This window comes from Tilletiopsis washingtonensis, assembly GCF_003144115.1.
Source record: "Tilletiopsis washingtonensis strain MCA 4186 unplaced genomic scaffold FA09scaffold_27, whole genome shotgun sequence".
Taxonomy (NCBI): domain Eukaryota; kingdom Fungi; phylum Basidiomycota; class Exobasidiomycetes; order Entylomatales; genus Tilletiopsis; species Tilletiopsis washingtonensis.
Window position 1 is genome coordinate 119698 of NW_020312024.1, and position 24515 is coordinate 144212.

Here is a 24515-nt window from a genome sequence, read left to right on the forward strand (position 1 = left end):
GGGGGGGGGGCGCATCATTTCTCCAGCCAGACATATTCCACGACGGAGTCCTGTTGCCCCTCGACGCGGCGCACATACAACTGATGCAGCCACTTGCTGCCGCTCTGCTGCTGCTGCGACACATGCTGTCCCTCGAGCTGCCACGTGAAGCGTCCCGAGCCCTCGCCCTGCGGCGCGCGCAGCGGGCCAAAGTTGAACGTCGGGCGGAACACGCCGTGGTCCCATGCGTCGTTCCACGTCTTTTCCAGCGCCGCGAGGTCGGGCAGCGTGGGGTAGTGCGTGAGCGAGACGCCGTAGGCGAGCACGGTGCGCGGGCTGGTGAGGGAGATGTTGTGCGTGGCGAGCTGCGCCACGTCTTGCCCTGTCCAGTAGTGCGAAGGTGCGTCGAAGCGCTGCAGCACGCAGATGCCGTGACAGATGGCGCCGGCGCGCATCATGCGTGTGGGGTCAAAGTGATTCCAGGACTTGTAGTGATGGAAGGAACTGACTTCCTGGCCGCTCTCGAGGACGCCGTGCGACGAGCCCAGCAGGTCCATCTGGTGCAGCGAAGTCTCGACGCTCACCTCGACGCGCAGCTTGTCGTAGGCGCAGTGCGAAATGCGCAGGTCGCCGCCGCCCCAGTTGTGCTCGGCGTCGCAGTCGGAGTGCGGCGAGGAGCCGTCGGAGCGAGGCTTGGTCATGTTCTCAACGAGGCCTTTCGAGAGGAAAATGCCGCCTCCGCCAAAGGCGATGCGTCCGATTGGCCCGTCTGCCCGGGCACGTAAGGCTCGTCAGCCCCCGCCGCATCGCACGCACGCCATACTAAGCACATGCCCGACTCACAGTGCGCCTGTGCCTCGGAGAAAGTGCCGACGAGCCAGTTCTTGCGTGCATCGTACTTGCGCAGCATGTTCCAGATGGGCTCCAGGCCGCGAATGAAGGCCGTGTCGTCGTCAATCGTCGCAAACCACTCCTCTCTGCGGCGATGTCTGCGGAACGCCGCCACGAGACTCATGTAGCGCCGCTCAAAGTCGAGCGGCGAGGCCTCGACGATGCCGTTGATGCCTGCGTCGCTCAGCGCGGCGTTGAGAGAGGCGAGGGCAATGGTGGAGGAGTTGCGTTCGTCTGCCTCTTCGACGAGAATGAGCAGCCGGGCGCCAGGCGCGTTGACGAGCCACAACCAATCGGGAATCGCCTCGAGCACGCGCGCACGCGTCGTGGCGGCGCCAAAGAGAATGTGCATGGGGCCCGGGCGCTCCACCTGCGTCTGCATCGGCAGCGACAAAGCTCCTTCGAGGCCGGAGCACGCGCCGATGAGGTGCTCTGCCGCTGCAGGCACCAGTGGCGCGGGATTGGGCAGCAGCGGCACGTCGAGCGAGACGAGGGTCGACTCTGGCGTCTCTGCCGAGCCGCGCGAAATGGCACCGCGATAGGTGCCGCTGCTCTGGCGGCGCACAAACTGCCGCGCCCACGCGGCGTCGGCGCTGAGATTGTAGCGCGCGCGGTACTGCGAGACGTCGAGCGTGCAGGGCGAAGAGGCGGCGGAGAGGAGAGGAGAGCTGGGCGGAGACCAGCGACGTGCTGCCCCACCCCCCATGGCACGGTCAGGGCAATGTGCGGTACGAGCAGACCGAAGCTCGAGGAAGCACACTCACATGTGCTAGGGCCCAGCCACTCGTCGCGGCCCGGCCAGAAGCCAAAGCCCGCGGCCGCGTCCCTCCACGGCGGCCCTGGCAGAAGCACGAGGGCCAGTCAGCACATTGCGCGCGCGTGTCCCGCACTTCTTCCTCGCGCCCGCCAACACGCACCAGCCTGGCTTCGCGCCGCCGCCGCCAGCCAGAGCAGCACGGCCACGCCGGCCATGGCCAGCAGCAGGGTGCGGCGGCGCAGCGCACATGCGCGGCCGAGGGCGAAGCGCAGGGGCGAGCGTGCTGCCGCTTGCACGCCTGCGCTGCCGCCGCCGCCCGCCGACGAGGCACGCGCATGCCCGGCGTGCGAAGGCAGCAGCGACGCCTTTTGCTCCAGCTCGAGGGCCTCGTGCGCCGAGGCGCCGTGCGAGGCGCGCCGGCGAGACGGGAGGAAGCGCGACATCGAGCCTGCTGCGGAGAGGGTTGTGGTGGTGGTGGAGGGTGGTGACGGCAGAGTGAGGAGAGCAGCACGACGTTGATAGCACGGCGCCGCCTCGCACCGAGAACGCGCCGGGCGTCAAAGCCGCACGCCGCGTGTGGCTGAGGCGAAATGCACGGCCCGGCCCCTGGCGCACGGCGCGCGGCGAGGCGAGGCTGCCGCCTTCTTCTTTGCCTGCGCGTCGCGCCTCTCATGCTTCGGCACATGCACCGCACAAGCGGCCCTCCCTCTTGCTCAGCTGCGCTCGGTGCTGCAGGTGCTGCATGCTGCTGGGTGCTGGGTGCAGTCGAGTCTGGAACAAGCAGGCACGCTACGTCTGCGCCATGGCACGGCCTCCTCGACGAGTCCTTCTGCTCCTGCCTCACCTGCGTGCGCGGAGGCGTCTCATGCCCATGCCGCTGATGCTGATGCTGACGCTGATGCTGCCAAGCTCTCTGCCTGCTTCCCCCCGCTGTACATTGCACGCTGTCGTCTAAGCGGCTGCTGCAACACTCTCACTACCCTGCTGAACACGAAGGTGCGGCCGTGGCCCCCGCTCTGCCCGTGCTGCCATCCTGCAAAGTCGGAGCTGCCACCTTTGAAACTACAGCAGCAGTCGAGGCTGGCGTTGGAACTTCGAGGGGGCGGCTTCTGCGGCCGGAGGCCATGAGATCCAAGTCCGAGTGCTCCTGTGGTCGTCGCCCGTTGGGTCAAGACGCCGAGACTGCACGCCGAAATGCAAAGGCTCATGATCTCGCTGCGTGCTGCGGCCGGCGGACGCGAGATCGTGCACCGCACGGTGCTTTGCGCTTCTTGCACCGGGCGGCGGTGGTGTCAAGAGCCAAGCATGCGCCGCACTCTAGTGCTGGCCGCTGTGCCACGCTTGTTGTGCGCGACCCTTGCTCTACATCCTTGGATATGCGTGGGGCGTCGGCATCGGCGGCATGCTCAGCGAAGAGTCGAGTCGAGGCAGTCGCGTGACGTGTGCCCTCTTGATGCTTGCGTCGCCCTGTGCCGCTGCGTGCGCTGCGTCGCATGCTCGCGCCAGCCGTCAGCGGTGTGCGGCGGGGCGGTGCCGAGCGATGGCTTCTGCGCTCGCCTTGGACCCTCGCGGCGGGGTGCCGGCGCCCCGAGAGATGCGCACAAACACACGACGCGCGCCCTCGGCACGCCGGCAGATGCAGCGCGGGTGCAGCGCCAGCAGCAGCGCCCAAGCGCCATCTCGATGCGCTGCATGTTTGGTGCGGCGGCGCGGTTGCGGCTGTGCTGCAGGAGAGGAGCGCCCGCCTGCCGCAGCTGCAGGAGCTGCCAGCGCCGAAGTTTGCGCTCTCGGCGGCCTGCCGAGCGCCGCCGCCGATGCTGCCTCTGCGCTGCCTCGCTGCTCGGCGCTCGGCCGCTCATGCTTGACGAGAGGCAAGGCGAGGCAGGAGCGTTGAGGCGGCTGCACCTGGCGCTGGCGCTGCACGCGGCTGCACGCTGAGCGCAACACACGCCGCGTGCCGCTGCCCGCTGCCGCTCCTTCGCGTGGCCCCTGATGCTCTGCAGCCGCTGGCGCCGGTGTTCTTCTGCTGGCGCACGCAGAGAGCGGCGCGCCCCGCCTGCGCCTGCACCGCCTGAAAGTGCCTCAGCCTGCCGCCTCGCTTTCTGCTTCTCCACCACCACCTCACTTCTCCACTTTCTCTCACAACTCCCTCCACCTCACCTTCCTTTGCCAACCATGCACTTCTCGCGCCTCGCCCTCTTCCTCGCCGCGCTGGCGCCCGCCGCCTTTGCGCAGTCGTCGCTGCGTCTCGAGGTGCCGTCGACGGGCATCGTGTGCCAGCCTGCTGCGCTTCGCTGGTGCGTGTGCCCCCTCTCTCTCTCTCTCCCCCTCTCCTTTGCTGATGAGATGAGGTCTTGTGCTTGCCAGGAGCGGCACCACCGGCACCGTCTACATCCGCGCCATCATCGGCGAGGGCGAGGGCGTGGTGAGCACCACCGACGCAAGCATGAACATGGCCGTCACGACGCAGGAGAATGCCGCCAGCTCGGGCAGCTATGCTTGGTACGTTGATCTCTCGGGCGGCATGCAGGCAGGCAGGCAGCGATGGTAGAGGAGGGGAAACGGTGGCATGTGGCGGGCAACGCAAGTTGGGAAGGAGGAGGGGGCCAAGCGAGGGAGTAGTGGAGCGACAGCATCGAGAGATGGGAAGCAAGCAAGTGGTCGCCAACATTGCGCGGTCCTCTGTTACGTTTCCAGCAGCACAAGAGGGCATGCGCTAGTCCTGCTCTGCTCCGCGCCTGCTCTGCTGCCCCCTACTGGCGCTCCTGCGCTTGCGAGGAGCTACGACACTGACTTTGCCTCCTTTTGCTTCGCGCGCACAACAGGACCGTCGCGCTTGCCCCGGGCACCAAGGTGACCTTCTCCGTGAGTGTTGGCGCCGGCGCCTTGCCCTCTTCCTTCGCACTTGGGGCGTTCGCTGACCCGCTTTTCGTGCTTTCCCTCCTACCAGATCGCCGACTCGACGGGCCAGACCAACTACAGCTCCGCCATGACCATCACGGGCGACAACACGTGCGTTTGGTTGCCTTGCCTTGCCCCCTTTCCTCTCCTCCCTTATGCTTTGCTCTTGCTCTTGCTCTTGCTCTTGCTCTTGCTCTTGCTCTTGCTCTTGCTCTTGCTCACGCCCGCCCTGCCTCCTCCTCCGGGAACCTGCAGCTGCAACGCGCCCGCCAACTTCTCCGGCGCCGCTGCCTCCTCTTCGGGCGGCAGCAGCACGGCCGCCGCCTCGGGTGCCTCGTCGTCGAGCCGCGCGTCGAGCAGCTCGGGCTCGGCCGCCGCCGCCGCCACCACCACGACGCGCCCCTCGGGCGCCATGGGTGCCGCGCCCGCACTCGGCCCGCTGGCGCTCAGCGCCGGCGCCGCCGTTGTTGGTGCCGTCCTCTACCTCGCCTAAGCACCTTGCCCAAGGCGAAAGCGAGGGTGCGCGGTGCATCGTGGACCCACTGCCTCTCTGTCTCCCTCTGGCTCGACTCGGCTTTGCATCACCCCTGCATCTCGACTTTTCGCTCCTCACTCGATTGCTGCCTCACAACGGCGGCTCCTCATGCGCTCCCCTCTCCCTCTCACACACACACAGCTGTCCCGACCGCACTCTCCTCCTTCATCTTCTTGCATACATCCACTGATGCCCGCTCTCCCCCCCGCACAACGACTCGCTTTACATGATCCTTGTTCAATGGACCGCCTTCTTACGCCTTTGCTGGAGCCCGCTGCCAAGCGTGGTGCGCGAAGCTGTGCAGCTCTTGATTTGCGCCCTGCGGAGACGGAAGCGGGTTCGAGCGGGGAGTGGCAACTTGCGAGACGGCACAAATGGCGCAGACAGGTGTGGCTTTGGAAGCCCGAGAGGCTGCACGCACAAAGGCAGCCAGTACCGAGTCTGGCTGCGCCCGACTCTGATTGCAGCTGCGAAAGGGTGAGCAGAAGCAAGCGTCTGAGAGGCGTAGGGGCGGAACATGGAAGCGAGAGGCAGCGAGCTCGAGGGGTGTTTGGCTTGCGCGGACGCGCATGACGTCATCCGGGGTTGCGCTCTCGCGCCTCGAGCTCCCCTCACGCCGCACGGCAGCGGCGCGCCCCCGCCCCGCTTGGGCGCATGTGTGCGACATCTCTCTCTCTCTCCACCCACCACCCACCCACCCACCTCTCTCCGCGTGTCAGAAGAAAGCAAGAGAGAGAAATGGCATCCACCGCTCCCACCACCGCCGGCCTCGCACCCGGCGCGCCCGCACCGCCCAGCGAGGCGCAGCCCGGCCTGGCGCCGCCCGCTGCGCCGCTCGCCTCCGCCGCTGCGTCCACTGGCAGTGCTGGTGCGCCGGCTCTGGCGCCCACCACAGGCGCCACGACGGGCCCGGCAGCGGCGGCAGCGGGCGTGCCGGGCGTCGACGCAGCGGCAGCGGCAGCGGACCCGCACGTGCCCGCCACGGCAAAGGAGGCGCCGCTCAGCGGGCCGCCGCCGGCCGACGGCGTTTCGTTCAAGGACCAGGTTCGCGGTGCGTGTTTCCTGCGACGGGCCCTGCGCCCGTTTCCTTTGGGAGAGAGAGGGTGGCGAAGGCCGCAGCTGTAAGGGGGCGGGTGTGCCATTGCAAGAGGAGGCAAAGACTTGCTACTGTCTGAGTGGAGCTCTTGCCTCGCCTCGCCTCGCGCTCACCTCGCGCTCGCTCTCGCAAAGCCCGCTCACTCGCTCGTTCGCTGACGCTCTCGCAATGCAGGCTACGCAAAGTACACGGCCGGCAAGCTGACGGGCAACGACAAGGAGGTGCAGCAGGGTGCGGCTGTGTGAGTTCGTCGTCATCGTCCCACCCCCTTCTCGGTTCCCCGCTTCGAGAGCGAACCAGAACTGACACCGCCGACGGCTTCTCGCGCGGATTCACAGCGTGCGCGGCGTCGATGCTCCCGCTCCCTGATGCACGTCCTCTTCACCCCCCCCCGTCATCGCGCTACTTTCCGTGCAGCAATCCGAATGCCCAGTCTCTCCCTCTTCGCCTCTCCCTCTGGCTCTTCTCCGTTTCGCCTCGTAGTCCCTTCGTCTTTCTCTCGGTTTCGCGTCGCGGTGGAAGAAAGATGCTTGTGACCGAGAGCGAAGCGGCGCGAGAACGAGAGGTAGTACATGTGTGAAAGATGATGGCTGGCTGGGTGAGGAGGGGGAGGAAAGAGACGCGAAAGCGGCTTCACTCGTCGTCCTGTACAACAGGGATCAGCAAGCAATTCAACGCGGGAGAGTAGAGAGGAGAATGGAAGAGGGAGAGGGAAGAGACGGGAGTGAGGGGAACTCACCTCGGACAGCTTGGGCGCGAGATAGAAGCGCACGTGTCCATCCTCGAAGGCGAACTCGCACTGTGCGCAGCAAGAGTCACGCGTCAGCGTGTGCTCTGCTGAGCGTCGCCGGGGAAGAGCACCTACCAGCAGCGGCACTTCATTGCTCATGTGCAGCGCGACACCCTTGCAGAGCGGCGCCGCCTTGGCAAAGAGCGAGAGGTACTTGAGGCTGAACGTCAAGCTGACGCTCTGCTGCAGCTGAATCTCGACGGGCACACTCTCCTCTGCGCCACTCGCCGCGCCCGCCTTTCGCTTCTTGCCCTTTGGCTTCGACTCCTCGTCCTCCTCCTCCTCGTCGTCGTCGTTGGCATGCACCGCACTGCCTGCTCCCTGCTTGAGCGTGAGCTTCGCAGCGCCCACTTCGCCCTCCGAAGAGAAGCCCACGCCGTCCTTCGAGACGTCGATCTTGACGCTCTCACCCACGACGGAGAGATCGCGACAGATGCGCGCATACTCCGACGACGACATCTTGACGACGGCGTCGTACGACGTGTCCGGAATGCCGAGATGCTCCGAATCAATGTCCATCAGCTTCATGTCGTACTCGGCGACGCGGTCCGACTCTGCAGAAGAGAAAGTGGGGGGCAGTGCGGCGTCAACGGCATGCCCTGGCAAGACGTGGCGCGCAACGCATGTCTCTGGCCCTCGGCGGCGCTGTGCGCAAGTGTGCAGCGCAGTACAGCATCGCACGAGCACTGCACGCTTCCTTGGCGTCCAGAACGAGAGGCGCAACTGCGCAGGCACCGCCGCACAGAGCCACAGCTCTTCACGCGCTCCAAAGAAAGCCGGAAAGAGCGTCGTGGCATGTCCCATCAGTGAGCAGCGACATGCTCCACATCGCGCTCCTGCCCTTCTGGCGCTCCCTCATGCGAGCCCATCCTTGCATCGCGCCACGGCCGCCTCGCCGCCGTCCTTGCGCCACTTGGCCCTTCCTCGCGCGAGTACTCACTGGTGCTCTCAAACATCAAGCCCAGACTGTCTCCGTCGTCGGCCTTGCGCATGGTGAGCGTGTCGTTGTTGTCGGCGCTGCGCACAATCTTGGTGAGGGCGGCGAGGCTGATGCCGATGCTCATCGGCCGGTCGCAGCGGTACGGCTCGAAGCCCTCGCGGCGCAGCTCGATGGAGGAGAGGGCGACGTGCGAGTTGTCCATGGCTTGCATGCGCTGGAAGAGAGAGGTTTAGTAGAGAAGGGGGCAAAGGGGGAAGAGGGGCACACGCACGATGCCATCCTCGTTGCAGTCAAAGTTGGCGTCGGTGATCAGGTCCTTGACGGCTGCAGACGAGCAGCAAGGGTCAGCGACGCGTGCCGAGCCTGGGGCGTACGCCCACAGCCACGCGAGCTCACCGTCGAGCACCTTCTTGAGCTGCACGCGCCAGCAGCAGGTGAGGCAGGAGAGAGTCAGCGCATGCCTGGCCAGGGGCCCGCGCCACACACGCGCACGCGCGCGTGGCAAGCAGGCACACGCACCGTCGACGCCTGGGCCATGCGAGCTTCGAGCATGATGGAGTCGCGTGTGTGTTACTGGGGGAATGGGAAGCGCGGTGGCAAGGTGTGCGAGGTGGAGTGGGAAGGCGGACGCAGCGGGCAGTCGAGGGGAGTGTTGCGATGGGGGGAAGAGCTGATGAGGAGCAGAAGCAAGCAAGGCACAGAGAGCGGCGCGCGCGCTGCGCACAAACAGACGCAGCCTGCTGGAGCGAGGCACGGGGCAGCACAGCAGGCGGCACAGCAGCACAGCAGAGGCACGGCAGCAGAGGCAGAGGCCCGCAGAGGCAGAGGCCCGCAGCTGCGAAGCACACACACCACGCGCGAAGCACTCAACGCGTCGGCCACGCCGCGCGGCGCGCGACGCGTCAACGTCGGGGGCCGCCGCGCACCGGCGCGGCCTCGGCTAGGCCGCGCGCTCGCGGCTTGCGTGCAATAGAATGAGAATCGACGTCGCCTCAGCGCCTCCAGGCGGCTTTGCATCCCTTCATGCCCACGCCACACAGTCAAGCGTCGCTATCCATTGCTGCGCATACAAGGCAGCACGTTGCACTGGCGTCCACAGTGCCCACACGGGGCGTTGCGCCTCGTCTCGCGCGCGCTCAAGCCTGCAGCTTCGCCTGCTGCGCTCGCGAGAAGGCACCGGGCCCAAAGCCGCGCTCGCCCAGCGCCTCGTCCAGCAGGCGCGCCAGACCGAGCGCCTTTTCCTCCTCGTAGCGCTGCGTCACCACTGCCAAGGGGGGAAAGGGGGTCGAGGGAGGAATGAGCCATGCCCAGACCGCCGACTGTTGGGGCAAGAAAGATAGGCGTGGGGGCAGAGCGCAAGGCCAAACTCACCCTGCACACCAACGGGCAGGCCGGCCATGCGTGTCGCAGAATAGATGGGCGAGCCAGACCCGTACATGCGGTACGCCAGCAGCTTGGAGGTATCCTGTTGTCGCGCCACACGCCTGGTCAGCAAACATGTGCACACCTGTGTGTACTCGCGCCCACTACAGCAGCAGACGCGCGCATGTGGGGGGGGGCTCACCTTGAAGTTGGCCTGCTGCCAGTACGGCGATGGCTTGCTGTTCGAGGCGGCGTCGAGCTGCGCGTCGACGCGCAGCACCGGCAGCGTCACGGCGGGATTGTCGAGCAGGTTGAAGAGGGCCGTCGGTGCCACTGCTCCACTGATCTCATCTGTGTTCACGCGAATCAAGGAAGGAGGGGGTGGTGTCAGCATAGGCGGCAGCAGGGCGCGCGCACAGTAAGCCATCGCGCCCGGGCAAAGCCCAAGACGCACCAGTGCCATGGTGCAGCGGCGCCGGCAAGGCAAAGACGGGACAGACGATGCCGTCGAGTCGATGGCGCTGCCACACGTGCACGTTCCAGTGCTCGACAAAGTCGTCGTTCTCGGCCTGCGCATCAATCAGGCCGCCCGCCGTCTTCTTGAAGGCGCGCTCCACGACGTACGCAAAGGCGCGATCACGGATGATGTAGCGCACGCTTGGTGGGGGGGCGAAGACCGTCAGTTGGGCAAGTGAGAGCGCGAGGAGGGGGCGCGCATCTTACATGAAGACAAAGAGCTTGCGGATGAGCGAGGGCACTGCGAGAGAATGGCGGCAGTGAGTTCGGTGCCGGATTGGCCAAAGTACTCGAGGCGACAACACTCACACGAAGGCAGCAAGAAGGCCAGCTTCATCGCCGGATCCACCGCGTCCGGCGCAATGTGTTTGCGCGACGAGTGGAAGCGATCGCACCCCACGATGCTCAGGAAGAGGCGCATGGCATGAGCTCCCCTGACCTCGCTCGCCTGCAGCTCTACAAACTCGACGTGCTTGCCGTGCTTGCGTTCCAGCGCCGTCTTGGCGGCCAAGACGGCACGGATGCACGCCGGCGACGTGCGGCTGAGGCCGTCGGTGAGGAAGTAGCCGAAGCGCAGCGGCCGGCCGCGCTTCTCTGCGGCGCCGAGCGCGTCGAGCCAGAGCGGCCTTAGCGGCGCCGGCACGAGGCTCTCGGCGCCGTACTGCAGCTGCGTCTCACGCAGGCTGAGCGTAGCGCTCTCCTCCGTCGGGTGCAGCGTCTCCATGTTGAGCCGGTGCAGCAGCTCGAGGTCGGCGAGACTGCGCGTCATGGGCCCCGTGACGACGTGGATCGAATGGAAGCCTTCGTTGTACTTTGCATTGCCTGCGTTTGGGTAGCGACCGGAGCTGGGCTTGAGCGAGTAGATGCCGCAGAAGTGCGCCGGGATGCGCAGCGAGCCGCCTGTGAGTGCAGCCGTGGTAGCATCAGCACGGCGTGTGATGGGGGGAATGCCCACTGGCGCAAGAGAGGCGCGGGAGCGGCACACACCAATGTCGGAGCCAATGCCAAAGGCCGAGCCATCAGCGGCAAGCAGAGCAGCTTCGCCTCCACTGCTGCCGCCCGCCACGTGCTGCGGCTGCCACGGGTTGCCAGTCTGTCCGAAGAGCGGGTTGCGCGAATCGATGGCAATCATCGTCTGCGGCACGTTGGTCTGCACGAAGCAGACGGCGCCGTGCGCCTCTGCCAGACGGACGATGGCAGCGGACTGGGTTGGTTGCCAAAGACGTCAGCATGGTGCGCAGAGGCGCGAGGAGGGTGAGGAGGCGTGAACACGCACCTCGGTGCTGCGCCCGTTCTTGAGCCACGAGGAGAAGCCGATGGTCAGATGCGTGCCTTCGAGGTGGTAGCAGTCTGTGTGTGTGTGTCGTGCATCAGTACACAGAGCGCGCATGGGGCAGAGCAGACGGCGTCGTCGCCGCCCGCGCGTACCACCTCACCCTTGAGGCTGAACGGCACGCCGTGCAGCGCTCCGCTGAGCTTGCCCGTCTGTTCGAACTCAGCGTCGAGCTCGGCGGCACGCTGCAGCGCCGAGTCGAAGGCCACCTCGGTGACGCAGTTGGTGCGCCGCTGCGCTCTGCGCGTCGAGCGGATGAAGGCCTCGAGCAGCTCGGTGGCCGTCCACTTGCCGTTCTGCACGCCCGCGACCATGGCGGCGATGTCGGCGGCGAGGATCTCGGCATCCTTGTCGCCGCTGCTGGCGAGCGTGTTCTTCTGCAGCAGACGGTCGCGCTGCGCGACGTGCTCTCTGGTGGCGACGAGATGCGGCGCCGTGCTGAAGGGCCACATGCTGGGCGCAGAGGGCCGGGTGTGAGGGTGAGGCGCCAAGGAGCATGGAGCGTGGAAGCGAGGGCCATGCGGGGCAGCGGGTGCACTTCTGCCCCGAGTGCCGGCCGCCGGCACCTTGCATCCGAACGCGCGCGCGCACGGGCCCGCTCCGCTTCCGCACCGACTCGACTTCCAAGCCGGCGGCAGCAGGGCACTGCAAGGCAAGGCGCGCCTCGGACAGCAATCCGACGCAAGGCACATGGCATTAAGTGAGGCAGGCAAGAGCGGCACACATCCCCGGCGAAGCAGACGTCTGGGCATCAGAAGAGAATGTAGCTGCGTGCGGCAAGAGGGGCAGAAGGGGGGGTCAGCCTCGCTGCCAGCCATGGCCCATGACGCAACTGCGCGACGCACCCGATGTTGAGCATGGGGAAGCCGATGAAGAGGCCCACCCAGAAGCTCATGTTGCCCACCGTCGGGTTGCGCTTCACCCACGGGATCTGGCTGATGGCAATCAGCGGGATCTGCGCCCTGCACGCGGTGGGGCAAGCATCAGGGGGCGTCAGCGCCGCTGCTGCAGTTGGGCCTCACCAAGCCGCTCGTCAAGCAGCAGACTCACATCTGCAGCGCAAAGAGATAGCCGCGGATCTTGCCGCTGACAATGGCCATGACGAGCTCGTGCAGCAGCGACGAGAGTAGGAACGTGTAGAGCATGGCCACCTTCTTGGACGCGCCGGCTGTGATGCTGTGGGCATAGACGTGGCGCAGCAGGAAGGAGTGCACAGGCTGGCGCGGACGTGAGCGGGAGGCGAGAGAGGGAGAGGCAAGGAGACGCACCTTGTTCCACTTGCGGCTGAACTCGTCCATCGAGCGCGAGTTCCACCAGTCGAGGTAGAACTCGCGGTCGGCAAAGCTGTGGGGCGGGCGTCAGCGCTGGCAGCATCTGCAGTCTCTGTGCGCGGCCTTACCGCGTGGCCTCGCCAGCAAAGGCCAGCGCGCATTCGAACATGACGAAGAAGATGAGGAGATACTGCCCGGCACACGAGGATCAGCGCATGCGGGGAGCTGGAAGGCGAGCGCATAACCCACATTGACCATCATGGGCACGGCGAGCTGCAGGAACGTCTGGATGATCGGCGTGTCGGGGCCGGGCTGGTGCGGCATGATCCAGTGCTCGGTGATGACGTAGATGACGCAGAAGGTGCCGACGCCCGCGAGTGCCTTTTCCAGGAGGTACGAGGGGCGAATGCTAGGGCGTGGTGATCAGCCATGCGCTGCGCATCGGGCAGGGCCATGCAGAAACACTCACTTTTTGACGCGAGGGTACGTCAGCTCGTAGACGAGCGTGGGGCAGCAGAGATAGTCGAAGAAGTTGGCGTACGTGACATTCTGTGGCCAGCTGACATGCTCGCCCTTCTCGTTGGGCCCGGCACTGAGAAGCTCCTCGCGCAGCTCTTCAATGGAGCGCGCCAGCTGCGCCACGACGCTGTCGGGATGCGAGGCGAGCGGATGAGGGTCGCGCACCGTCGTTTCGCCATCGTGATGGCCAGCCTTGGCCTCCTTGCCTGCTGCAGAGGCCTCCGTCGTCGCCGCCGGCTTCTCCTTGTCCGTCAGCACCGCCGCTCGTCGATGCGCCGTGTTGGTGCGATGGCGCAGCTGGTTCGAGCCACGCTGCACGTCGCGGCGCGACCAGTCCTTGCTGTGCTCCACCGCCTCGCCCTGTTCCGCCTCGAGGGCCTTGCGCACCGCCGCGGCCCATGCACTGTCACTGACGAGCTGCCCGGCGCCGAGCTTGGCGTCCTTGTCGTCTGAGATTTCGGCCACGCGCTCCTCGAGCTGCACTTCCAGGCGCCGCATGCGGTGGTAGTTGTCCGCCATGGCGCCGTTGACCGCCATGTAGGAGTGAATCTTCATCATCATGCTCAGCGTGTGCAGCGTGAGGAAGCCCGACTGCACCCAGGGCCAGTCGCTGTGACGGAGCGTGCTCAGCCAACGACTGTCGCAGGCAGGTCAGCGACACTCACCGGTACTGCGTCCAGCGGATCACCGAGAAGAGCAGCGCCGCCTGCCACGCATGCTGTGCCCAGATGAGCGTCGGCCAGTAGCTGACCCAGCCGCGCTTGAGCACGAGGGCAAAGGGCACGCAGATGAACGTGCTGGCGCACAGCGTGGCGTCGGAGAGCAGCAGCACCCAGGCATCGCGGCTGAAGAGCGTGGCAAACGTCATGCTGATCACCTGCCCCGTTGACGCCCACGATGTGTAGGACGTGTTGAGCATGAGAATGAAGAGGGCGATCCAGAAGAGCACGTAGAAGCCACGGAAGCTGCGCAGCGGCGGCACGTCAGCACTTGCTGCTCGCACCTCGGTCAAGCCCGAGTATGCTCTCCCGGCTTGCAGCAGGCCCGACTCACGGGTCGGTGGAGCTGTGCGGATGGAAGCGATCAAAGGCGCTCTCGCGCGGCACAAAGCTGACGAGGGCGCGGATCTTGCGGCCGCTGCGCTTTGCCCGGCTCGACTGCGACGGCCGCAGCGTGACGAGGCCGCCCTTGCCCACTTCGTGCGAGAGGCCTGGTGGAAAGGGAGGTCAGCGGCGCTGGACGCCTAGCCGAGTCTGGCCTGGGGCGCGGTGCAGCGCGGCCGCCGCAAGACAGTGCGACGAGCCGTGTCTGCGCTGGCACCGCAGTGCTCTCCGTACCTCGCTGCTGCTGCGCGCAACGCACCTTTGGTGCCGACGTGCGTCACCGTCGTCGTCGTCGTCTTCTCGCCGCCCGCCTTGGCCGTATACTCTCCGAGCTCGCGCTGCGCCGCATCCGCCGAGCTCAGAATGGTGGTCGTCACCGTCGTGCTGGCCACGACCTCGTCGTCCGAGCCACTGCCACTGCCCGTCGACACGCGCGACACGGTGGGCCGCGCGGTGCCGCCGGTGGCGGCGGCAGCCGATGGAGCCATGCTGCGCACGCGTGAGGGAGATGGAGGCGATGCGGAACGAGAGGGACGCGAGAGAGTTGTAACAGGGAGGCGTGCTCGCGAATGAGAGGTCAGAGATGTGTCGCGGTCGGAGCTGCGTGGGTGAAGGTGGAGCGGAGCGATGTGCACGCGCCGTGCGCATCTTGCAGACGGCTCGGGCGGCGCGCACCGCAGCCGGCGGCTCGCTCGACGCTCAGGAGGCGCCGCGCACACGCCGCGAGGTGGAGAGAACGCGCCGCCGCGCGCAGCAGCAGCGCGCCAAAAGCGCAGTCGCTGCCACGACGGCCTTCTATGCTCTAGCCCGCCTCTCGCATCTCACGGCCAGAGGCATCCTTGTAGCAGCATCTGCAGCACCGCTCGCAGCAGCCGCACAGCATCTCAAGCAGCATCCTGACCCGCCGGCTGCGCCTTCCGGGCTCATCGCCAAAGCGGGACCGGGACGCGGCAGCAGAACGCGGAGGTGTGGTGAGGTACTAGACTAGACTGCCGGCTCACTTCCGTGTTCCCGAGCTGCCGCCCCTGAGCGGTACGGTCGGCTTCGGCAGGCGCATCCGCGCCGTCTAAGTGCGAAGAGCAGAGCGCAGCAGCCGGCGACGCTCGGGCCGATGAGGTGGGAGCAGATCGCAGCTGCTGTTCCTCGGAGATGCGAGGCCGAGGCAGCAGACTCTGCACAGGCTGCGGTGCCGCAAGCGCGACGCGCAAGGCGGACGTCGGCCGGCCCACCGAGCGCCGCGGCGACGTGCCCAGAGCCCCGGCTCGTGCTGCGAGACCGCGCCGGGGGAGGCGGACACGTGACGAGAGATCGCTGCCTCGGCGGCGATGAGCGCTGAACGACGTTCCAAGGCCAGATGGACCCACATCTTCGCAGCGCTGAGAGCGATGTGCGTGCGGCGAGGCCGACGAGTGGCAGGTGTGTGCGTGGTGTGGATAGGCCGCGGCTGAGGAGCGTGCTTTCGCCGTCCGCTTGTCGAGCCGCGGCTGTCCTTCGTGCCTTTGCCGCAGTCAAGCTCTCGCACTCGGCATCATCTTCTCTGTCTCTTGATTTCGAGAGCAACAGCTTCCGCATGATGCTCGGCGAGCCGAGGCCTGAGGAGCGCAGGACGACGCCCAAAGCCCGAGGTCCCCCGCACCGCCCGCACCGGCTTGGCTCTCGAGCGCGCGCGCCTCTCGCGCGGGAGGCGCTCTCGCGGTTGTCCCGCACGCCAAGAGGCGGAGTTTAGAGATCGTGCAGCCCAGCAAGACGGGCCCGCACCCGCGCCGGGCAGCTGCAGTCTGCGCTGCAGCACCCACTGTGCACCCCGCTCGCCTCGCTTGTTGGGGCGACTCGAGGACAAGCGCTTGTCCTCGAGCGAGGAGCAGCTCTTCCGAGAAGAGTCTCTGGTCGCCGGCGAGACAAGTGCTGTAGCAATCAATAAGCACGCCCAATCGGCCGCGGGCGTCGCGTGACGCACGCAAAGTTCATGAGGTGGGAAAGGGGCTGTGCTGTGTTGAAAGATCTGGCGGACGCGCGGTGTGCGGCAGCACGGCAGCTGCTGCGGTCTGCATCGCTGTTGCTGAGCGAGCACGCGACGCACGCGGACCCTGCGCCGTGCTTCGTGCTCCGCGCACCCGAGCACCTCTCATGCTTGCGTTGCTCGGCTGCGGCTGCACACGGCGAAAGATTCCCAGAGTCGAGAGGAGCGGCACCAGATGAGAGGCAGACGCGAGAGGCAGCCACACCGCTGGAAGCTGCAGCAGGCTGCAAGGCACGGCGCAAGCCCTGAGGGTGACAGCCGCGGCGCTGCACTCTCCCTCCTGTGCGCGGCGCGATGCCCTAAGATAGCCTCGGCCCCTCTGGCTCGGCGCTGCAAAGTGGCATGACGAAGCACCAGCCCTCTCCTCTCTTCTCGCCTCCATCACCCGCGGGCGCTGTGCGCGCCCTCTCTTTTCTCTCCACCACCTGCAAGCCCCCTCGCTCCGACAAGACCTGGCGCCTGGTCGGCTGCCTGGCGTGCAAGCATCCGCCTGCACGCACCCTCCGCAGCTCTGCCCTAGCGCGCCCCGCCGCTGTGCAAGATGCGCGACGTGCTGCTTCCCGACGTGGCAGATGCGCCTCTTGCCTGGCTCGCTGGTGAGTGCTGCTGGCAGCATCAGCTCGCCTGCGCCACAGCAGTGGAGCTCGGCAGTTGCGGCGGAGCCTGACCCGGCCACCAGCAGGCACGCACCGCACAGTAGAGGAGCTCGAGCTCTCCGTCGAGCCGGCAGACGACGACTCGCTCATGGCTTCCGCCGCCGCCTCCTCTTCAGCCTACGCTGCAGAGCGCTTCCACGAGTGCCAAGAGCATGCGCGCTGGCACACCGATCGCATGGTGGAGCACGCCGCCGCTGCTGCTGGGCCCTCCAGCGGCGCCGTGCGCCACGAGCTGCGTGCGCCTCGCCCCAGGCCCGGATCGCTCTCCTTCAACGAGTACGGACATCTCTCGCACTCCATCCCAGGCACGCCGCGCACCGGCTCGCCCTCGGCAAGCAGTCTGCGCGCCGTGTCTCGCCCGACCAGCGCCGCTGCCTACCGCGCACAGGTCGCCAGCATGCATCGCTCGCGCAGTGCCGCTCCCTCTGCCTCTGGGCGCGCTGCACGCCGCGTCTTTGAGGCGTCATACGAAGGCGGCATGAGTCTGCACGTCCCGCACTCGCGGCACAGCAGCTCTGCATGGTCGCCGAGGCGCGAGCTCTCCGTCGCTTCCTCCTCGCGCCTGTCGATGGCGAGTAGTCGACGTAGTTCCTACGAGCATCGCAGCGGCCTAGCAGCCGCGCGAGAAGGCGCCTTGCTCTCGCCCACGCCGTCGAGCTCAGGGCGACGCTCCATGCCTCGCGAGCACTCTCCACCGCCCAGTTTCCGCACGCATCGCACCGGCTCCTTTGCGACGGCACGCTCCCTCTCCCGCACACGTTCTCGCTCGCTCTCTTCGCTCTCGTCTGCAGCTGGACCTACGCTCTCGATGCGTCTGGGCATGCACACTTCGCGTGCCTCGTCCGTTGCTCCCTCAGAGGATCTGCCAACGTATACGCCTCGCGGAGTCGATGGACTGCCTCGATATGACGAGCCGCTGCCGGCACCACCTATGGCGCACGCGTATGGGGAGGGCTACTTTGCGCCTCGCCCCGTGGAGCGCCCACCGCCGCCTCACGTCTTCGCCTTTGCGCGCCAAGCCGGCTCTCGTGTCTTTCGCGCTGCCGCAAGGCGCTTCTCCGCCAACAGCAATGCCAGCAGCCCAGCCGCAACTCCCGGCGCTACGAGCTCTGAAGGCGCCACGCCATCTGCCAGCGCCTCGGCTAGCAGTCCTGCGTCGCCCTCAATGGCAGTCACGACGCACAGTAGCGCGCCGAATGCCTCTGCGCTCTATCGCCGGCCGGCGCCGCCCACTGCCACTCCCATCTGGCCGGCAACCACCTTCCATCGCAGTCTGACGTCGGACTATGTGCGCGTAGCCTACGTGCGCGACACTACGCCTTCGGCCTTTGGACGCACGCGCGAGACAGGCCCTCGCATTGTCTACGTCCAGCGCCGACCCGCATCAACCTCAGTGACGCCCACTGCCTCTCGCCCCGCTTCTCGTCCATCCTCAGTACGAGAGGAGCCAGCCGTGCTGAATGCGCGCGCAGCCGCGCTGCTCGCCAAGGTGCGCGCTCGCCTGCGCAAGGAAGGAGGAGCTCGCGCTTCGCGGCCTCTGGACGCCGAGTCTCCACCTGCGCCAGGCACGCCACTTGACTCGGACGGCCTTTCGCCCAGCACGAGTCCGGCGCTGACGCCGGCGATGAGTCGGGGCACGTCGGGCAGTCAAGAGGCTACGCCCACCGGCACGCTTGGCGAAGGCGCACGCCTCACCCTCGTGCACTCCGCGCAGGAGGATGCCGCGCCGAGGGCACGCCCGCCGCTCGTGTCGAGCAACAGTCTCTCCGCCATCGTCTCGCTGCCCACGGCAGCTTCGAGTCGCGCTGATGAGCCCGGTCCTTCCTCCGGCGCCGGCGGCGGCACAAGGCTGAGCGGCTTCTTCTTCAGCGGCGCGCGACGACGCTCCAGGCCGAGCACGAGCGGCGGCGAGACGACGTCGGCTGCCACGTCGCGCTTCCTGGGCCCGTCGAGACTGCACAGTCAGACTGCTCTTGCGCAGTGACGGAGTGGATCCCCTCCTCTCGTTTCCGGAGAGCCCCTCTCTAACATTGCTCCTCTAGACATGCCTCGCCTCGCCTTGCCTCATACCTCCCTCACGGCTCTCGCTTCACGCCTCACGTCTCCCGCGCTGCCCGGTTCCTCTCACCGCCCGCGCTCCTCATCTCTCTCGGCACTGCGCCCGCTCTCTGTACTCTATCGCCGCACTGCCTTGCCTATGAACTCCTTGTCACACGGCATGACAGCGTCTGAGAGAGCGATGCGAGGGTCTTGCGCTTGCTGCGAGCAGCCGAGCGCCGAGTTGGCGGCAGCAAGGCGCGCGAGCCGTGGCCCGGCTGCTGGCGTGCCGGTCCGTGCGCGTCGGCCGGCTACCTAGCGCGGCGAGCCGGGCGCGCGGCGGCCTCTACCCCGCACTAAGACTCGGCTCGGCGCCCGCTCCGCCGAAGCAGCTCCTCGCCCCGGTGCACCGGCACAAGCGCCGAAGCGACGAGGGCCTGAGCGGGGTGCAGCGTGGAGGCGTGTCCGGCGTCCTGCTCGGCCGGCTCGCATGCGTCCTCGGCCGCTCAAGACCCGTCCCATCACTGCGCCCTCTCTCTCTCCACCACCTCAACCCCATCCCATCATGGCAGCCAGTCAATCCTCCGTGCGCGTGACGCGCGACCCGCAGACCAAGGCCTACTGCAGCAGCGTGACGCAGAGCATGCCCGAGCCGCGCGACTGCACCGTCTTCCAGCTGCTGCTCGACGGCGTCGCGTTCGACGATGCGCACGTCTGCTTTGCCGAGACGAAGAGCGGCCGGGAGCTGACGTGAGTGTGTGGCAGGACGGAGGGAAGCGACGGAGAGGCCTGCAAGGCGCAATGTCTGTGCTGACGCTCTCGTCTCACCAGCCTCGGCTCGCTGCGACTGCAGGCGCAGCAGCTCGGCCTCGGGCTGCTCCGCGAGGGGCTCAAGCCGGGCGATGTCGTGATGCTGCTGCTGCCCAACAGTATCGCCTTCGTCGTTGTGCTCCTTGCCACTCAATTCGCCGGACTGCGCTGCGCCCTGGCCAACCCGGGCTACATGGCCAAGGAGCTCAAGCACGTGCATGATCTTGTGCAGCCACGCAAGATCTTCACCACCACGACGCTCATGAAGAACCTGATGCGCAGCGGCCTCTCGTGGAACAAGGCCGTCACGGTCGACCAGTCGATTGGCAGGGGTGGCGCACGCTTCCTCAAGGATCTCATGGTCAGCGAGGAGCAGGCAAAGCAGGCAGAGCCATTCATTCCGCAGAGCTTCAACGAGACGACGTAGTGAGTCGTTCCCTCTGGCTGCGAGCTGCGGAGACGCGCGCACTGAACGCATGCCCCGTCAGCCTTCCGTTCAGCAGCGGCACGACAGGCATGCCCAAGGGTGCGTGCCTTGCAGTCTGCGCTTCTCGCGGCAGGCACGTCTTCTGACGCTGGCACACGTCACTTGCTTCCTCTCCAGGCGTGGAGATTTCGCACAAGAACGTCGCAGCAATGGTCAACACGCTCGTCTCGATTCCAGATGGTGAGCATCGCGCAGCGGGCACAAGGTCCGCAAGCCGTGCTCACGCGCTCTGCCAGGGCTGGGAAGAGGAGAAAAGACGATTGGCTTCCTGCCCTTCTTCCACGCCATGGCGCTGCTCATTGCAGTGCACTGCACCAGTGCGTGGAGGCTCACTGGCATTGCAGCGCAGCGAGAGCTGACACACTCGCATCTAGTCGTGAATCGCGGCAAGGTCTTCATCATCCCGGGCTTTGAGCCAGTGGCCTTCGCCGAGCTCGTCAAGAAGGAGAAGATCTCGGTGCGGCCATGCTGCTCGGACACCTCCTGGGCGTAGATGCTGAACTCGACGCCGGCTGCAGAACATCGGCCTCGTGCCGCCAGTGCTGAACGTGCTTGCCATCCATCCCAAGGTGCGCCGTCCGCTGTCGGCCGCGAGACTGCGCGTCTTCTCACGTGAAGCTGTAGATCACAAAGGAGCACTTCGCCTCCGTGCGCTATGCCTCGTGCGGCGCTGCGCCTCTCGATGCCGACACACAGCGCAAGTTCTCCGAGAAGACTGGCATCTGGGATGTGCGGCAGGGCTGGTGAGTCTGAGCGATGCTGGCCTGGGGAAGCTGAGAAGCGCCCGCTGAACCCTACGGCGCTGCACCGTATCAGGGGCATGACGGAGACGACGGTGGGCTGCTTCGGTCTCAGCCAGGGCGCAGAGATCGGCACCGTGGGACGCATCATGCCAGGCTGCTACGTGAGTCTGCCTGCGCGCTGCTTCCGCATCCCTCGTGCGCCGCTTGCTGCTCACGCGCCAGAGCACAGGCTCGCCTCGTCGATCCAGACACGGGCAAGGACGTGGAGCAAGGCGAGCGAGGCGAGGTGTGGGTGCGCGGCGAGAACATCACAAAGGGCTACTACCGCAACGCGGAGGCGACGAAGGGCACCTTCTCCGACGACGGCCAGTGGCTCAAGACGGGAGACGTGGGCGTCATGAATGACAAGAACGAAATGCGCATCGTCGACCGCATCAAAGGTGCGGCAGCGCGGGTGCGGGACACGTGCAGTCTGCACATCCAAGCTGACGACGAGCGTCGACAGAGCTCATCAAGTACAAAGGCTGGCAGGTCGCGCCGGCCGAGCTCGAGGGCTTGCTCCTCACCCATCCCAAGTGCGTGCCTCGGGCCGGGAAGAGCGTTGCTCAGGGCGCCGCCCCGTTGCTGACGAGACGCACGGCAGGGTCATGGCGGCGGCCGTCATTGGCGTGTACAGCAAGGAGCAGGCCACTGAGCTGGTGAGTGGCCGCACCGCGAACGTTGCTCCAGTGCCTCGCTGACGTCGATGCTTCACAGCCACGCGCATGTGCGTTCACGCCGCCTGGACTACTTCCCGCCCGCTTCAGCTGACCCGTTTTCTCTCGTGCTGCTCTCCGTACTACCTGCAGACGGTGAGTGTGCCACAGCCTGCAGCCGCATCTTGCCCCGTCTGACTCGTTCCCCACAGTCAAGATCACGCCGGGCAGCGATGCCGATGCGACGGCGCAGGAGATCATCGACTTTGTCAAGGCCAAGACGTCGCCGCAGAAGTATCTGCGCGGCGGCGTGCGCGTGCTCGATGTCGTGCCCGTGTCGCCGAGCGGCAAGGTGCTGCGCAAGGAGCTGCGCAAGCTCGTCGAAGCAGAAGAGGCGGCGGCCGCTGGGAAAGAGCCGCAGGCCAAGCTGTGAGAGCGTGCGCCCCTGGTCCCGACTTGGCTCGTGTCCCGCCTGCCGTACGCCCCCCGTCTGCTGCCATGTATCAAGCCCTTGCATTGCGACGCTCGCCCATCACCATCCGAAGATGGCATCGCCAATGCGGCCCATGACGCCCGAGGGCGTGCCGCCGTCCGCCTTGTGCACCTGCTGATTGTGCGCAGCCGGCGCGCCCGGCTTGCTCGGCGTGCTCGGATTGCTGCCCGCGCCGAGCAGCGCCGATGCACCGCGGAAGAAGGGGCTGCCCGTGTTGCCTGCCTGCGCGCCAGCAGTATTGGCGCCAGGTCCGCCGCGCTTGGCGAAGGCACTGGCCGGCTCGCCAACGACGGAGATGGGCCGTCCGAACGCCGGTGTGCCGCCGCGCGAGCTGAGCTGGTTGCTTGAGGAGACGCTCAAGGCATTCGTGGAGGCGTGTCCTGGCAGAGGCGAGGCAGACAAACTAGTGTCGAGGCCGTAGAGCACCGCGTGTCGATGTGCCTCGTCACTGGCCCATCGCACGCCCACGAAGGCACCGCCAGCCAACGGCAATGCTTCGCCCGTGCGTCGCAGGGCGCGCAGCGCCATGAAGCTCTCCGTGTACTCGATGCGCAGCGCCGACTCCGCCTCCTGCTCCACGCCAACGACGGCGCCGAGCGTCTTGAAGTGCTCCGCGACGGCATGCACGTATGTGGCGGCGAAGCCATACACGACGATGGTGCGCTGCGACGCATCCTCGCGCACTGTGGCGGCGGGAATGGAGACGGGCGCTGTGGAGGCGGGTGCTGGCGCTGGTGGGGCAGCGGGCAGAATGCCAGCCGACGTGGAGGAGCGCAAGTTGGCGCTTGCTTGTGCGTACGCGGCGCTCTCGTCGGCAAGCACGTCCGTCGGCGGTGCATCGTCCTCCTCCTGCTGCGCGCCAAAGCCCCCGCCGCGCGGCGGACTGAAGCCCAGGCCCGAAGAGTTGCGCAGACTGCTCGAGACGCGCCGACGCACGGGGCCGACACTCTCGCGAGACGGAGTGCCCTGTCCGAGCGCTGCGGCGCCAGTTCTGCGACTGCCGCGCAGACCACTGGGCCCGAAGATGCTGCCTTCGCGCGTCGCGCCCGGCGCCAAGCTGCGCTCGGGCGACGAGGCACCGGCGGCGGGACTGCTGAAGAAGGAAGAGGAGAAACGCGCAGATGGCGAAGAGGCGCCATCGGCGCCACTGCTGCCTTCGTGCCGTGCTGCGGCGCTGCCGCGCGCTGGCGTGGATTCGAGGTGAGGCGGCGACTGCGGCTCGGCTCGTGTGGGCGACGAGTAGGGCTGCGAAGAGGAGGTGTCAGAAGCGCGCAACGAAGCTGAGTCAAGACCATTCGTCCCTCTTTCCACGACAGGAGATGCGGCGCACACCGATGGCAAGCTTGTGCGGTGTGCCAAGATGGCGCAAAGCTCTGCTGCGTGCGGCGCCCACCTTCGCGTCGAAGCCGGCACGAGGCACTCACCCGTCCACCGCGCAGCTTGGCCAGGTAACCCGGCAGGTACTGCATCTCCGGCGCCTGCACGCCCTGCTGCGGTGCCTGCTGTTGGCTAGGCTGCTGCTGCTGCTGTGCGCCATATGCGCCAAATGGCTGGTACTGCTGCTGCTGCTGCTGCTGGCCCGGCTGTTGCTGCTGCATGCCCTGCTGTTGCTGCGGCTGCTGGCCGAAGTGCGACGTCTGGCCGGGCTGCTGTTGCTGCTGCGGCTGCTGCGGCTGAGCGCCGTAGCTGCCCAGGCCCCATGATTGCGCGCCGAACGCTCCGCCCTGCTGCGGCTGCTGCTGCTGCGGCTGAGAAGCGCCCCACTGCTGCGTCGGTTGCGGCTGCTGCCCGCCGCCGCCGAAGAGGCCAGGCTGCTGCTGCGGCTGACCGAAGAGGCCCTGCTGCGGTTGCTGGCCTTGCTGCTGGCCTTGCTGCTGGCCTAGCTGCTGCTGCTGCGGCTGCGCAAAGCTGAAGGCGCTGCTGCCCGCCGGGCGGCTGAGGTGGTCGAGCGTGAGCGGGCCGGGCGTGGCGGGCGGCTGTTGCCCTTGCTGCTGCTGCTGCTGCTGCTGCTGCGCCTGCTGGCCGGCCTGCTGGCCGGCCTGCTGCTGCTGCGGCGCACCAAAGCCCGAGCTGGCGGCGGGCGTGCCGAAGGAGAACATGGTCGCAGCGGAGAGGTGGAGCGGAGGACGGCCAGAAGGACGGCGCCGGCGCCGCACCCTGAGATGCGAGCACACGCGCGCGCGCACGGCGCTGGCGAGGCGAGGCGCAAGGCTTTCATCATCTCGCATTACAAGAATGCGGCCGCGCGTTGTATTCGCACTTGAGTCGGCCGGGCACGCGCGTTGAGCACGTGACGCTGCGCCGCCAAGCCTCCCAGGCCTCCAAGGCCCGCCACAGCACAGGCACCGCTGGAGAGCGCACCCCCAGGCGGCTACACGGCGACGCGAGCATCTGCAGCCTGGGAGATGTACGGCAGCGTCTGGTGCACGGCCCGACGCGTGCTTGGAGCGAGGCCAGCCGCAGGCTGTGCCTGAGCGGCGCGAGCTCGCACGCGGAGGAAGCAGCCGCTGCCGCTCTCTCGTTCCGCGGCTGCAGCTAAGACGCCGAGCGGGCGCGGTACCCCGTCGGCCCGGCACCTCAC

General features: G+C 67.0%; 10 protein-coding genes across 10 annotated transcripts; 4 read left to right on the forward strand and 6 right to left on the reverse strand.

Moving 5' to 3' along the window:
- FA09DRAFT_332664 (hypothetical protein) lies at positions 1-1737 on the reverse strand. Its single transcript, XM_025743554.1, has 3 exons — positions 1635-1737; positions 823-1560; positions 1-748 (listed from the first exon to the last, which is right to left on the reverse strand). Exons 2-3 carry the CDS (start codon positions 1250-1252, stop codon positions 15-17), a joined length of 1164 nt encoding a protein of 387 aa, XP_025595032.1. The 5' UTR covers positions 1253-1560; positions 1635-1737; the 3' UTR covers positions 1-14.
- Positions 1738-2264: 527 nt separating this feature from the next.
- On the reverse strand, positions 2265-2932 carry FA09DRAFT_167168 (hypothetical protein). Its single transcript, XM_025739271.1, has one exon. It carries the CDS (start codon positions 2833-2835, stop codon positions 2491-2493), a length of 345 nt encoding a protein of 114 aa, XP_025595033.1. The 5' UTR covers positions 2836-2932; the 3' UTR covers positions 2265-2490.
- Positions 2933-3802: 870 nt separating this feature from the next.
- Positions 3803-5021, forward strand: FA09DRAFT_341732 (hypothetical protein; the record flags this gene model as incomplete). Its single annotated transcript, XM_025744488.1, has 5 exons — positions 3803-3924; positions 3995-4129; positions 4453-4492; positions 4578-4639; positions 4784-5021. 5 exons carry the CDS (start codon positions 3803-3805, stop codon positions 5019-5021), a joined length of 597 nt encoding a protein of 198 aa, XP_025595034.1.
- A 761-nt stretch (positions 5022-5782) lies between these two features.
- On the forward strand, positions 5783-6699 carry FA09DRAFT_332666 (hypothetical protein). Its single transcript, XM_025743555.1, has 3 exons — positions 5783-6114; positions 6334-6400; positions 6498-6699. Exons 1-3 carry the CDS (start codon positions 5802-5804, stop codon positions 6526-6528), a joined length of 411 nt encoding a protein of 136 aa, XP_025595035.1. The 5' UTR covers positions 5783-5801; the 3' UTR covers positions 6529-6699.
- Positions 6572-8560, reverse strand: FA09DRAFT_332667 (putative proliferating cell nuclear antigen). Its single transcript, XM_025743556.1, has 7 exons — positions 8409-8560; positions 8286-8304; positions 8161-8213; positions 7890-8103; positions 7025-7503; positions 6899-6958; positions 6572-6804 (listed from the first exon to the last, which is right to left on the reverse strand). Exons 1-7 carry the CDS (start codon positions 8439-8441, stop codon positions 6793-6795), a joined length of 870 nt encoding a protein of 289 aa, XP_025595036.1. The 5' UTR covers positions 8442-8560; the 3' UTR covers positions 6572-6792.
- A 293-nt stretch (positions 8561-8853) lies between these two features.
- Positions 8854-11472, reverse strand: FA09DRAFT_313141 (amidase signature enzyme). The gene is made up of 9 exons (XM_025740718.1): positions 11204-11472; positions 11044-11117; positions 10755-10971; positions 10077-10667; positions 9975-10008; positions 9706-9908; positions 9454-9602; positions 9261-9354; positions 8854-9153 (listed from the first exon to the last, which is right to left on the reverse strand). The coding sequence occupies exons 1-9, from the start codon at positions 11412-11414 to the stop codon at positions 9026-9028; spliced, it is 1701 nt and encodes a 566-aa protein (XP_025595037.1). The 5' UTR covers positions 11415-11472; the 3' UTR covers positions 8854-9025.
- Positions 11473-11775: 303 nt separating this feature from the next.
- Positions 11776-14608, reverse strand: FA09DRAFT_313144 (MBOAT-domain-containing protein). The gene is made up of 10 exons (XM_025740719.1): positions 14253-14608; positions 13944-14100; positions 13556-13855; positions 12841-13500; positions 12621-12780; positions 12500-12561; positions 12369-12444; positions 12151-12317; positions 11946-12062; positions 11776-11867 (listed from the first exon to the last, which is right to left on the reverse strand). The coding sequence occupies exons 1-10, from the start codon at positions 14479-14481 to the stop codon at positions 11852-11854; spliced, it is 1944 nt and encodes a 647-aa protein (XP_025595038.1). The 5' UTR covers positions 14482-14608; the 3' UTR covers positions 11776-11851.
- A 1507-nt stretch (positions 14609-16115) lies between these two features.
- FA09DRAFT_332668 (hypothetical protein) lies at positions 16116-18885 on the forward strand. The gene is made up of 2 exons (XM_025743557.1): positions 16116-16609; positions 16693-18885. The coding sequence occupies exons 1-2, from the start codon at positions 16555-16557 to the stop codon at positions 18651-18653; spliced, it is 2016 nt and encodes a 671-aa protein (XP_025595039.1). The 5' UTR covers positions 16116-16554; the 3' UTR covers positions 18654-18885.
- A 386-nt stretch (positions 18886-19271) lies between these two features.
- On the forward strand, positions 19272-21874 carry FA09DRAFT_341738 (acetyl-CoA synthetase-like protein; the record flags this gene model as incomplete). Its single annotated transcript, XM_025744489.1, has 14 exons — positions 19272-19456; positions 19538-19942; positions 20005-20042; positions 20121-20183; positions 20240-20320; positions 20378-20460; positions 20522-20572; positions 20628-20746; positions 20820-20907; positions 20976-21186; positions 21252-21321; positions 21390-21444; positions 21503-21512; positions 21654-21874. The coding sequence occupies 14 exons, from the start codon at positions 19272-19274 to the stop codon at positions 21872-21874; spliced, it is 1680 nt and encodes a 559-aa protein (XP_025595040.1).
- A 99-nt stretch (positions 21875-21973) lies between these two features.
- Positions 21974-24033, reverse strand: FA09DRAFT_341739 (hypothetical protein; the record flags this gene model as incomplete). Its single annotated transcript, XM_025744490.1, has 2 exons — positions 21974-23179; positions 23359-24033. The coding sequence occupies 2 exons, from the start codon at positions 24031-24033 to the stop codon at positions 21974-21976; spliced, it is 1881 nt and encodes a 626-aa protein (XP_025595041.1).
- Positions 24034-24515: the final 482 nt, after the last annotated feature.

What these genes read in the sequence shown, in the direction of transcription:
- FA09DRAFT_313141 (XM_025740718.1), bottom strand. Translation starts at nt 11,414, where the DNA reads ATGGTCGCGGGCGTGCAGAACGGCAAGTGGACGGCCACCGAGCTGCTC. An exon ending in AGAACGGGCGCAGCACCGAG is followed by an intron (nt 10,972 to 11,043) that starts GTGCGTGTTCAC and finishes CAACCAACCCAG; the next exon opens with TCCGCTGCCATCGTCCGTCT. An exon ending in GGCAGCAGGCCAACTTCAAG is followed by an intron (nt 9,355 to 9,453) that starts GTGAGCCCCCCC and finishes GCGCGACAACAG; the next exon opens with GATACCTCCAAGCTGCTGGC.
- FA09DRAFT_332666 (XM_025743555.1), top strand. Translation starts at nt 5,802, where the DNA reads ATGGCATCCACCGCTCCCACCACCGCCGGCCTCGCACCCGGCGCGCCC. An exon ending in GTTCAAGGACCAGGTTCGCG is followed by an intron (nt 6,115 to 6,333) that starts GTGCGTGTTTCC and finishes CTCGCAATGCAG; the next exon opens with GCTACGCAAAGTACACGGCC. An exon ending in GTGCAGCAGGGTGCGGCTGT is followed by an intron (nt 6,401 to 6,497) that starts GTGAGTTCGTCG and finishes GCGGATTCACAG; the next exon opens with CGTGCGCGGCGTCGATGCTC.
- FA09DRAFT_167168 (XM_025739271.1), bottom strand. Translation starts at nt 2,835, where the DNA reads ATGAGCCTTTGCATTTCGGCGTGCAGTCTCGGCGTCTTGACCCAACGG.
- FA09DRAFT_332668 (XM_025743557.1), top strand. Translation starts at nt 16,555, where the DNA reads ATGCGCGACGTGCTGCTTCCCGACGTGGCAGATGCGCCTCTTGCCTGG. An exon ending in GCCTCTTGCCTGGCTCGCTG is followed by an intron (nt 16,610 to 16,692) that starts GTGAGTGCTGCT and finishes CCCGGCCACCAG; the next exon opens with CAGGCACGCACCGCACAGTA.
- FA09DRAFT_332664 (XM_025743554.1), bottom strand. Translation starts at nt 1,252, where the DNA reads ATGCAGACGCAGGTGGAGCGCCCGGGCCCCATGCACATTCTCTTTGGC. An exon ending in CTCCGAGGCACAGGCGCACT is followed by an intron (nt 749 to 822) that starts GTGAGTCGGGCA and finishes GTGCCCGGGCAG; the next exon opens with ACGGGCCAATCGGACGCATC.
- FA09DRAFT_313144 (XM_025740719.1), bottom strand. Translation starts at nt 14,481, where the DNA reads ATGGCTCCATCGGCTGCCGCCGCCACCGGCGGCACCGCGCGGCCCACC. An exon ending in ACGTACCCTCGCGTCAAAAA is followed by an intron (nt 12,781 to 12,840) that starts GTGAGTGTTTCT and finishes ACCACGCCCTAG; the next exon opens with CATTCGCCCCTCGTACCTCC. An exon ending in CCGTGCCCATGATGGTCAAT is followed by an intron (nt 12,562 to 12,620) that starts GTGGGTTATGCG and finishes TGTGCCGGGCAG; the next exon opens with TATCTCCTCATCTTCTTCGT.
- FA09DRAFT_332667 (XM_025743556.1), bottom strand. Translation starts at nt 8,441, where the DNA reads ATGCTCGAAGCTCGCATGGCCCAGGCGTCGACG. An exon ending in CTTGATGTTTGAGAGCACCA is followed by an intron (nt 7,504 to 7,889) that starts GTGAGTACTCGC and finishes TCTCTTCTGCAG; the next exon opens with AGTCGGACCGCGTCGCCGAG. An exon ending in GCAATGAAGTGCCGCTGCTG is followed by an intron (nt 6,959 to 7,024) that starts GTAGGTGCTCTT and finishes TGCTGCGCACAG; the next exon opens with TGCGAGTTCGCCTTCGAGGA.